Source organism: Pseudorca crassidens, chromosome 17 (assembly GCF_039906515.1).
Source record: "Pseudorca crassidens isolate mPseCra1 chromosome 17, mPseCra1.hap1, whole genome shotgun sequence".
Lineage (NCBI taxonomy): Eukaryota > Metazoa > Chordata > Mammalia > Artiodactyla > Delphinidae > Pseudorca > Pseudorca crassidens.
This window is the reverse complement of record NC_090312.1, coordinates 81,652,327-81,664,260: the sequence shown is the minus strand read 5'-3', so window position 1 is coordinate 81,664,260 and position 11,934 is coordinate 81,652,327. Positions and strand designations below refer to the sequence as shown.

The window sequence follows — 11,934 nt, the reverse complement described above, 5'->3', positions numbered from 1 at the left end:
TGAAACTGGACTCATGATTCAGCTAGGTTGGAGGCATCTTTTCTTGAACAAGACACCGAAACAGCTCGCTTCTAAATAAAAGGCAGGAAAATAGCTAATGCTTTCTTCACTTATATGTATACTTCTTTCATTCTCACATTTCAGTAGAGTCACATGAAGTATTGTTTGAATGACGTGTTTGTCAGTTTTCCCTTTTGATGAAAGCAATGTCCATTATCAAAGGAATTCCAATTTAGAACCTATAAGAAAAACATCTTGAATAAGTCATCTGATTCATACTGTGGCGTTAAATTATTGCTTGGATTTACAAAGCAGTGAATAGATTGAATAGGAATACCACTCATGTGCAACCTGCTGCTATAAAAAATCATTTTCTGGTCACTATGTAATACAGAGTAAAGAGATTTGACTATGCATTGAGGTGGAAACAATAGCCAAACTTAAACTTGCAGAGCTGAACGTATGGTGAGTTTTCTGAGAAGAAACAAGTGGTTTTGAGAGGGTAGAATCTTTGAAAATCTTAATTTCAGTTGGCAGAGAAAAGCCAGCGGGTATGTCTGCAACACCCGGCCAAGAGGAGGAAAAGATCCTTGAGTTGATAAACCAGCAAGAAATGCCACCAGAACCTGAGGCCAGAGGAGCTTTTCTTTCTTCAGCTGCAAGTGAGAAACAGCTGTTTTTCTTCTTTTTGTTTGTCTGTCTGCACTGCTTTTTTTGTGGCCACCTCAGGGAGAACACCGAATTATTTTTATAATAATATAGGTGACATTATACCACATGAACTTGCTTTTAAGATGTTACCTTGCTTTTTCATGCTTTGGTTTTATATTGCAAAGAATATGCATATTTTAAAATGTGCTTATTTCTTTCTCTTGAATTCAGTGTCCACTCTAGAGCAATACTTGAAAGGAAGGTAGTATTAAATTGTAACATCATATGGGACTGTCACTTAAAAATATTTTATGAATATGTTTTATGAATAACAACAAATTCTCACCAAAATCTAAGCAATAACAAAAATAACCTCCTCCATTTCCCTGATATAGAAACTGAGGCATGAAGAAAGTACTCTAGGCCGCAGAGGTCTGAATCTTTAGTCCGTCTCTTAGTATGTTTGATTATTTTTCTTGCTCTTAAATGTATTAAATTCCATCTGACTGAGAAGTAAAATGAATGCTATCTGACAGGTTCTGTGCATCAGAGTCTAGTCATCTTTCGGCAAAATGAAATCGTGACCGCTGTCTCTGAACCATTTTTTTTTTTAAACCTATCTTGAGAGACAGATATAATGTTATCTTTAAAAAAAGTGTTTTTTGAAAATTAGTTACTGGGTGTGCTCTCTTTTCTCTCAGATAGTAACAGAAAATAGATGTCTCTTGCTGACAACCAGGGTTACGGTCACATCAACCAGAGGGAAGGGAAGTTAGCCTTTTGATTTTTGTTGCATTGGACTAGGCCCAGTTTTATTTACTTATTTATTTTTGGCTGCGTTGGGTCTTCATAGCTGCACGAGGGCTTTCTCTAGCTGTGGTGAGCGGGGCCTACTCTTTGTTGCAGTGCGTGGGCTTCTCATTGCGGTGGCTTGTCTTGTTGTGGAGCACGGGCTCCAGGCGTGCCGGGCTTCAGTAGTTGTGGCACGTGGGCTCAGTAGTTGTGGCTCATGGGCTCTAGAGCACAGGCTCAGTAGTTGTGGCACATGGGCTTAGTTGCTGCGCGGCATGTGGGATCTTCCTGGACCAGGGCTCGAACCCGTGTCCCCTGCATTGGCAGGTGGATTCTTAACCACTGCGCCACCAGGGAAGTCCCAAGGCCCAGTTTTATATTTCTATATTGTGGCATGAATCCATGGAGCAATGTGACAAATCACACTGCATAAGAAACATGTACTTAGTTAAATTTTTCACAGAAGGAGAATTTAATCTTGTGTCAGGAAGTAAGGGCAACTAAATCTGGGAAAACCACCTTAAGTATAATTTTCCTTGGTTGAAAATAGCATGCTAACTGAAATTTCTAGGAATATTTTTTTTATGAGTAGCAAAATGCTTAACAGAAAATCTTTTATATATTTTATGCAGATTTTTTCTGGCAGAAGCATTTAAAAACGTTACCATTGTTAAATTTTTTTTTAAGTTTAAGGTGTACAACATGTTGATTTGATACATTTATACATTGCAATATGATTGCCATTGTAGCATTACCTAACACCTCTACAGTGTCGTTTATTTACGTCTTCTCTGTGATGGGAATAACTAAGATCTAGTCTCTCAGTAAATTTGATGTTTATAATAAAATATCGTTGTCTATAATCACAATAATGTACACGAGATCTCCAGGTCTTATTTGCAAGTTTGTACCTTAAATATTCCTCTTATTATCCCCCTCCTCCCAACCCCTGTCCTTGGTGGCCACCATTTTACTTTCTGATTTCACGGGCTCGGCTCTTTCAGCTTCCACATGTAAGCGCCACCCTATGTGTCTCCGTCTGACTCACCTCACTCAGCACAGTGTCCTCAAGGTCCATCGTGCTGCTGCAGATGGCAGGACTTCCTTTTTGCTCGTGGCTGAGTAATATTTTATATACATTATTATTTATGTATTGTATATGTTTTTGCTCTCTGTTCATCTGTTTAGGGGCACTTAGATTGTTTCCACATCTTGGGTATTTTGAATAATGCTGCAGTAAACATGGGAGTACATATATCTCTGTGACGTCCTGTTTTCATTTCCACTGGGTAAATAACCAGAAGGGGAATTGCTGGATTGCATGGCAGTTCTATTTTTAACTTCTTGAGAAACCTCCATAGTGTTTTCTATAGTTACTGCACCAATTTACATTCCCACCAACAGTGCACAAGTGTTCCCTTTTCTTTTTTTTTTTAACATCTTTATTGGAGTATAATTGCTTTACAATGGTGTAAAGCTTCTGCTGTATAAAAAAGTGAATCAGCTATACGTATACATATATAACCATATCCCCTCCCTCTTGCGTCTCCCTCCCACCTTCCCTATCCCACCCCACTAGGTGGTCACAAAGCACCAAGCTGGTCTCCCTGTGCTATGCGGCTGCTTCCCACTAGCTATCTGTTTTACATTTGGTAGTGTATATACGTCCATGCCACTCTCTCACTTCGTCCCAGCTTACCCTTCCCCCTCCCCATGTCCTCAAGTCCATTCTCTACATATGCATCTTATTCCTTTCCTGCCCCTAGGTTCTTCAGAACCTTTTTTTTTTTTTTTTTTAGATTCCATATGTATGTGTTAGCATACAGTATTTGTTTTGCTCTTTCTGACTTACTTCACTCTGTATGACAGACTCCAGGTCCATCCACCTCACTACAAATAACTCAATTTCGTTTCTTTTTATGGCTGAGAAATATTCCATTGTATATATGAGCCATATCTTCTTTATCCATTCATCTGTCAATGGACACTTAGGTTGCTTCCATGTCCTGGTTATTGTAATAGAGCTGCAGTGAACATTGTGGTACATGACTCTGTTTGAATAATGGTTTTCTCAGGGTATATGCCCAGTAGTGGGATTGCTGGGTCATATGGTAGTTCTATTTTTAGTTTTTTAAGGAACCTCCATACTGTTCTCCATAGTGGCTGTATCAATTTACATTCCCACCAACAGTGCAAGAGGGTTTCCTTTTCTCCACACCCTCTCCAGCATTTATTGTTTGTAGATTTTTTGATAATGGCCATTCTGACTGGTGTGAGGAGATACCTCATTATAGTTTTGATTTGCATTTCTCTAATGATTAGTGATGTTGAGCATCATTTCATGTGTTTGTTGGCAATCTGTGTATCTTCTTTGGAGAAATGTCTATTTAGGGCATCTGCCCATTTTTGGATTGGGTAGTTTGTTTTTTTGATATTGAGCTGCATGAGCTGCTTGTATATTGTGGAGATTAATCCTCTGTCAGTTGCTTCATTTGCAAATATGTTCTCCCCTTCTGAGGGTTGTCTTTTGGTCTTGTTTATGGTTTCCTTTGCTGTGCAAAAGCTTTTAAGTTTCATTAGATCCCATTTGTTTATTTTTGTTTTTATTTCCATTTCTCTAGGAGGTGGGTCAAAAAGGATCTTGCTGTGTTTATGTCATAGACTGTTCTGCCTATGTTTTTCTCTAAGAGTTTTATAGTGTCTGGCCTTACATTTAGGTCTTTAATCAATTTTGAGTTTATTTTTGTGTATGGTGTTAAGGCGTATTCTAATTTCATTCTTTTACATGTAGCTGTCCAGTTTTCCCAGCACCACTTATTGAAGAGGCTGTTTTTTCTCCATTGTATATTCTTGCCTCCTTTATCAAAGATAAGGTGACCATATGTGCATGGGTTTACCTCTGGGCTTTCTATCCTGTTTCATTGATCTATATTTCTGTTTTTGTGCCAGTACTGTACTGTCTTGATGACTGTAGCTTTGAAGTATAATCTGAAGTCCGGGAGCCTGATTCCTCCAGCTCCGTTTTTCTTTCTCAAGATTGCTTTAGCTATTTGGGGTCTTTTGTGTTTCCACACAAATTGTGCAATTTTTTGTTCTAGTTCGGTGAAAAATGCCATTGGTAGTTTGATAGGGATTGCATTGAATCTGTAGATTCCTTTGGGTAGTCTAGTCATTTTCACAATGTTGATTCTTCCAATCCAGGAACATGGTATATCTCTCCATCTGTTTGTATTATCTTTAATTTATTTCATCAGAGTCTTATAGTTTTCTGCATACAGGTCTTTTGTCTCCTTAGGTAGGTTTATTCCTTAGGTAAGTATTTTATTCTTTTTGTTGCAGTGGTAAATGGGAGTGTTTCCTTAATTTCTCTTTCAGATTTTTCATCATTAGTGTATAGGAATGCAAGAGGTTTCTGTGCATTAACTTTGTATCCTTCTACTTTTCCAAATTCATTGATTAGCTCTAGTAGTTTTCTGGCAGAATCATGTATAGTATCATGTCACCTGTAAACGGTGACAGTTTTACTTCTTCTTTTCTGATTAGGATTCCTTTTATTTCTTTTTCTTCTCTGATTGCTGTGACTAAAACTTCCAAAACTATGTTGAATAATAGTGGTGAGACTGGGCAACCTTGTCTTGTTCCTGATCTTAGTGGAAATGGTTTCAGTTTTTCACCATTGAGAATGATGTGGCTGTGGGTTTGTCATATATGGCCTTTATTATGTTGAGGTAGGTTCACTCTATGCCCACTTTCTAGAGGGTTTTTTATCATAAAAGTGTGTTAAATTTTGTCAAAAGCTTTCTCTGCATCTATTGAGATGATCATATGTTTTTTCTCCTTCAATTGGTTAATATGGTGTATTAATTAATTAATATTGATTGATTTGCGTATATTGAAAAATCCTTGCATTCCTGGGATAAACCCCACTTGATCATGGTGTATGATCCTTTTAATATGCTGTTGGATTCTGTGTGCTAGTATTTTGTTGAGAATTTTTGCATCTATGCTCATCAGTGATATTGTCCGGTAGTTTTCTTTTTCAATGACATCTGTGTCTGGTTTTGGTATCAGGGTGATGGTGGCCTTATGAAATGAGTTGGGAGTGTTCCCCCTCTGCTGTATTTTGGAAGAGTTTGAGAAGGATAGGTGTTAGCTCTTCTGTAAATGCTTGAATTCACCTGTGAAACCATCTGATCCTGGGCTTTTGTTTGTTGGAAGGTTTTTTTTTTTTTTTTTTTTTTGCGGTACGTGGGCCTCTCACTGTTGTGGCCTCTCCCGTTGTGGAGCACAGGCTCTGGAAGCACAGGCTCAGCGGCCATGGCTCACGGGCCTAGCCGCTCTGTGGCATGTGGGATCTTCCCGGACCGGGGCACAAACCCGTGTCCCCTGCATCGGCAGGCGGACTCTCAACCACTGCGCCACCAGCCAAGCCCTGTTGGAAGGTTTTTAATCACAGCTTCAATTTCAGTGCTTCTAATTGGTCTGTTTATATTTTCTGTTTCTTCCTGGTTCAGTCTCAGAAGGTTGCACTTTTCTAAGAATTTGTCCATTTCTTCCAGGTTGTCCATTTTAGTGGCATACAGTTGCTGGTAGCAATCTCTCATGATCCTTTGTATTTCTGCAGTGTCAGTTGTTATGTCTTTTTCATTTCTAAATTTATTGATTTGAGTCTTCTCCCTTTTTTTCTTGATGAGTCTGGCTAATGGTTTATCAATTTTGTTTATTTTCTCAAAGAACCAGCTTTTAGTTTTATTGATCTTGGCTGTTGTTTCCTTCATTTCTTTTTCATTTACTTCTGATCTGATCTTTATGATTTCTTTCCTTCTGCTTACTTTGGGGTATGTTTTGTTCTTCTTTCTCTATTTGCTTTAGGTGTAAGGTTAGGTTGTTTATTTGTAATGTTTCTTGTTTCTTGAGGTAGGATTGTATTGCTATAAACTTCCCTCTTAGAACTGCTTTTGTTGCATCCCATAGGTTTTGGGTCGTTGTGTTTTCATTATCATTTGTTTCTAGGTATTTTTTGATTTCCTTTTTGATTTCTTCAGTGATCTCTTGGTTATTTAGTAGTGTATTGTTTAGCCTCCCTGTGTCTGTATTTTTTACAGATTTTTTTCCTGTAATTGATATCTAGTCTCGTAGCATTGTGGTCAGAAAAGATACTTGATACGATTTCAATTTTCTTAAATTTACCAAGGCTTGATTGGTGACCCAGCATATGATCTATCCTGGAGAATGTTCCATGAGCACTTGAGAAGAAAGTATATTCTGTTGTTTTTGGATGGAATGTCCTATAAATATCAATTAAGTCCATTTGTTTAATGTATGCTTTAAAGCTTGTGTTTCCTTATTTATTTTCATTTTGGATGAGCTGTCCATTGGTGAAAGTAGGGTGTTAAAGTTCCCTTCTATTATTGTGTTACTGTTGTATTCCCCTTTTATGGCTGTTAGCATTTGCCTTATGTATTGAGGTGCTCCTGTGTTGATGCATAAATATTTACAATTGTTATATCTTCTTCTTGGATAGATCCGTTGATCATTATGTAGTGTCCTTCTTTGTCTCTTGTAATGTCTTTATTTTAAAGTCTGTTTTGTTTGATATGAGAATTGCTACTCAGCCTTTCTTTTGATTTCCATTTACATGGAGTATCTTTTTCCATCCCCTCACTTTCAGTCTGTATGTGTCCCTAGGTCTGAAGTGGGTCTCTTGTACACAGCATATATATGTGTCTTGTTTTTGTATCCATTCAGCCAGTCTGTGTCTTTTGGTTGGAACATTTAATCCATTTACATTTAAGGTAGTTATTGATATGTATGTTCCTATTACCATTTTCTTAATTGTTTTGGGTTTGTTATTGGAAGTCTTTTCATTCTCTTGTGTTTCCTGCCTAGAGAAGTTCCTTTAGCATTTGTTGTAAAGCTTCTTTGGTGGTGCTGAATTCTCTTAGCTTTTGCTTGTCTGTAAAGGTTTTAATTTCTCCATTGAATCTTACTGGGTAGAGTAATCTTGGTTGTAGGTTTTCCCCTTTCATCATTTTAAATATGTCCTGCCGCTCCCTTCTGGCTTGCAGAGTTTCTGCTGAATGATCAGCTGTTAACCTTATGGGGATTCCCTTGTATGTTATTTGTTGCTTTTGCCTTGCTGCTTTTAATATTTTTCTTTGTATTTATTTTTTTATATTTTATTTATTATGTGTCTTGGTGTGTTTCTCCTTGGATTGATCCTGTATAGGACTCTCTGTCCTTCCTCGACTTGATTGACTATTTCCTTTCCCATATTAGGGAAGTTTTCAACTATAATCACTTCAAATATTTTCTCAGTCCCTTACTTTTTCTCTTCTTCTTCTAGGACCTCTATAATTCGAATGTTGGTGCATTTAGTGTTGTCCAGAGGTCTCTGAGACTGTCCTCAACTCTTTTCATTCTTTTTTCTTTATTCTGCTCTGTGGTAGTTATTTCCACTATTTTATCTTCCAGGTCACTTATCTGTTCTTCGGCCTCAGTTATTCTGCTATTAATTCCTTCTAGAGAATTTTTAATTTCACTTATTGTGTTGTTCCTCATTGTTTGTTTGCTCTTTAGTTCTTCTAGGTTCTTGTTAAACTTTTCTTATATTTTCTCCATTCTTTTTCCAAGATTTTGGATCATCTTTACTATCATTACTCTGAATTCTTTTTCAGGTAGCCTGCCCATTTCCTCTTCATTTGTTTGGTCTGGTGGGTTTTTACCTTGCTCCTTCATCTGCTGCATATTTCTCTGTCTTCTCATTTTGCTTAACTTACTGTGTTTGGGGTCTCCTTTTTGCAGGCTGCAGGTTCATAGTTCCTGTTCTTTTTGGTGTCTACCCCCAGTGGCTAAGATTGGTTCAGTGGGTTTTGTAGGCTTCCTGATGGAGGGGACTGGTGCCTGTGTTCTGGTGGATGAGCCTGGATCTTGTTTTTCTGGTGGGCTGGACCCCATTCGGTGATGTGTTTTGGGGTGTCTGTGATCTTATTATGATTTTAGGCAGCCCCTCTGCTAATGGCTGGGGTTGTGTTCCTGTCTTGCTAGTTGTCTGGCATAGGGTGTCCAGCACTGTAGCTTGTTGGTCGTTGAGTGGAGCTGGGTCTTAGCATTGAGATGGAGATCTCTGGGAGAGCTTTCACTGTTTGATATTACGTGGAGCTGGGAGGTCTCTGATGGACCAATGTCGTAAACTCGGCTCTCCCACCTCAGAGGCTCAGGCCTGACGCCCAGCTGGAGCACTGGGACCCTGTCAGCCACATGGCTCAGAAGAAAGGGGAGAAAAAAAATGAAAGAAAGAAAGACCAAAAAATAAATAAATAAAATAAATAAAGTTATTAAAATAAAAAAGTAATAAAAAAAAGAAAGAAACATGAGAGTGACCAAACCAGAAAACAAATCCACCAATGATAACAATCGCTAAAAATTATACTAAAAAAAAAAAAAAAACCCCAAAACGGACAGACAGAACCCTAGGACAAATGGTAAAAGCAAAGCTATACAGACGAAATCACACAAAGAAACATACACATACACACTGACAAAAACAGAAAAAGTAAAAGAATGTATATGTGAAAAAAAAGGAAGAGAGCAACCAAATCAGTACACATATCTACCAATGATAAGAAGCTGTAAATACTAAACTAAGGTAAACATAAAACCAGAAACACATTAGATGCAGAAAGCAAACCCCAAGTCTACAGTTGCCCCCAAAGTCCACTGCCTCAGTTTGGGGTGCTTCGTTGTCTATTCAGGTATTCCACAGATGCAGGTACATGAAGTTGAGTGTGGCGATTTAATCCGCTGCTCCTGAGGCTGCTGGGAGAGATTTCCCTTTCTCTTCTTTGTTTGCACAGCTCCTGGGGTTCAGCTTTGGGTTTGGCCCCGCTGCTGCCTGTAGGTTGCTGAGGGCATCTGTTCATCACTCAGGCAGGACGGGGTTAAAGGAGCAGCTGATTCAGGGGCTCTGGCTCACTCAGGCCAGGGGGAGGGAGGGGTACGGAATGTGGGGTGAGCCTGCAGCGGCAGAGGCCAGCGTGACGTTTCACCAGCCTGAGGCGCACCCTGTATTCTCCCAGGGAAGTTGTCCCTGGATCACAGGACCCTGGCAGTGGCGGGCTGCACAGGCTCCTGGGAGGGGAGGTGTGGACAGTGACCTGTGCTTGCACACAGGCTTCTTGGTGGCTGCAGCAGCAGCCTTAGCATTTCATGCCCGTGTCTGTCATCTGCGCTGACAGCTGTTGCTCGCGCCTGTCTGTGGAACTCGTTTATGCAGTGCTCTGAATCTCCTCTCCTCACGCACCCCAAAACAATGGTCTCTTGCCTCTTCGGCAGCTCCAGACCTTTTCCCGGACTCCCTCCTGGCTAGCTGTGGCGCACTAGCCCCCTTCAGGCTGTGGTCACACAGCCAACCCCAGTCCTCTCCCTGGGTTCTGACCTCCGAAGCCTGAGCCTCAGCTCCCAGCCCCCACCTGTCGTGGCAGGTGAGCAGACAAGCTTCTCGGGCTGATGAGTGCCGGTCGGCACTGATCCTCTGTGTGGGAATCTCCCCGCTTTGCCCTCCGCACCCCTGTGGCTGTGCTCTCCTTCATGGCTCCGAAGCTTCCCCCCACCCAACCCCCACCTCCGCCAGTGAAGGGGCTTCCTAATGTGTGGAAACCTTTCCCCCTTCACAGCTCCTTTCCCGAGGGGCAGGTCCCATCCCTATTTTTGTCTCTGTTTTTTCTTTTTTCTTTTGCCCTTCCCAGGTACGCAAAGAGGTTCTTGCCTTTTGGGAGGTGTGAGGTCTTCTGCCAGTGTTCAGTAGGTGTTCTGTAGGGGTTGTTCCACAGGTAGATGTATCTCTGTTGTATTTTTGGGGAGGAAGGTGATCTCTACGTCTTACTCCTCTGCCATCTTGAAGGTCCCTCCTCAAGTGTTCCCTTTTCGCTACATCCTCACCAACACTTGTTATCTCTTGTCTTTTTGATAACAGCCATTCTGACAGGTGTGAGGTGACATCTCATTGTGGTTTTGTTTTGCAATCTGCTGCTGATTAGTGATGCTGAACATCTTTTCAAGTGCCTGTGGGCCTTTTGGTTGTCTTCTTTGGAAAATGTCACTTTAGTTCCTGTCCTTTTAAAAATTGAATTATTTGTTTTTTGTTATTGAGTTGTTCTTTATATATTTTGGATAATAATCCCTTATGTGATGCCATTGTTAAATTTGCAAGTATTGGAAAGTGTAAGTTTTATACTGAGGCAAGGCAGACCAAATCATTTTCAAAAATGATAAAATTAGGCTTCATGATAAATATAGACCTGTACAAATCATTCTTTCATTTAATAAATCATCAAATATGTGTTGCATGCCTACTAAATGTCAGATATAAGGCAGTATAGTGATGGGTACAACATCTGACCTCTAGAAGTTCAGTCTAGTGATCCAGATAAGCATTGAACCTTTACACAGAAATACACAGTTAAAAATAGATAAATGAGATGAAGAAAAATATCTAAGGCAAGCTAGACACAAAATAAAATTTGTCATTAATTCATTGTGCAAAGACATAAGTTCTGTATTATAGTTGATGGCAATACAGTAGAAATGAAGAGTGAGCTTAATTTATGAAGCTTTTTTTTTTTTTTTTTTTTTTTTTGGCTGAGTTGGGTCTCAGTTGCTGCGCGTGGGCTTTCTCTAGTTGCAGCGAGCAGGGGCTACTCTTCGTTGCGGTGTGCAGGCTTCTCATTGCGGGGGCTTCTCTTGTTGCGGAGCACAGGCTCTAGGCATGCGGGCTTCAGTAGTTGTGGCACGCGGGCTCAGTAGTTGTGGTTCACGGGCTCTAGAGCGCAGGCTCAGTAGTTGTGGTGCATGGGCTTAGTTGCTCCTAGGCTTGTGAGCTCTTCCTGGACCAGGGCTCTAACTGGCGTCCTCTGCATTGGCAGGCAGATTCTTAACCACTGCACCACCAGGGAAGCCCCTATGAAGCTATTCTAAATGCTGACATGGCACAGACTTTGGATTTGGACATGAAATCCTGAAAATCCAGATGATAAAGCTCTCCTAATACAAATGCCATCTACGAAATGCCCATGACTTGTTTAAACTTTGCCTTCTCTGGTTGCAGTAGAAATGATTTTTATAAGCATCCATGACTTAAGTGGAGAAAACACCTCTTCCCATATGAACATTACCTAGAAGACTCTCATTCATTGCTGATTAATTAGATCATGACTCTCTTCAGTTGTCTTCTTTCTACCTCTACCAAACCATAGTTAAAATTTGTTTCTCAAAAGAATACCTTCCTCTTGCGTTTGCAATTTAGCTGTTGTGCTAGATAGATTTGGGTTACATTAGCCATTCATATTAAAATCATGTTAGTTGAAAAATACTTCAGAAGACGTATTTCATACTTTCAAAGACATCAGAGACAGCTGTCACCTCCTGCAGAATGAGATTATGTTTGTCAGTGTACTTTCAGGGTAGGGCAAGGTGTTCATTCACTGTTCAGGG

General features: G+C 40.1%; 1 protein-coding gene across 1 annotated transcript in view; it reads left to right on the top strand.

Moving 5' to 3' along the window:
• The first annotated feature begins 553 nt into the window (after positions 1-553).
• The window catches only part of LOC137210107 (uncharacterized), a 73,387-nt gene continuing 62,006 nt past the window's right edge, over positions 554-11,934 (top strand). Inside the window, exon 1 of the mRNA XM_067711711.1 lies at positions 554-662. Within this exon, the coding sequence (XP_067567812.1) occupies positions 554-662 (109 nt within the window). The remainder of the gene's footprint in view (positions 663-11,934) is intronic.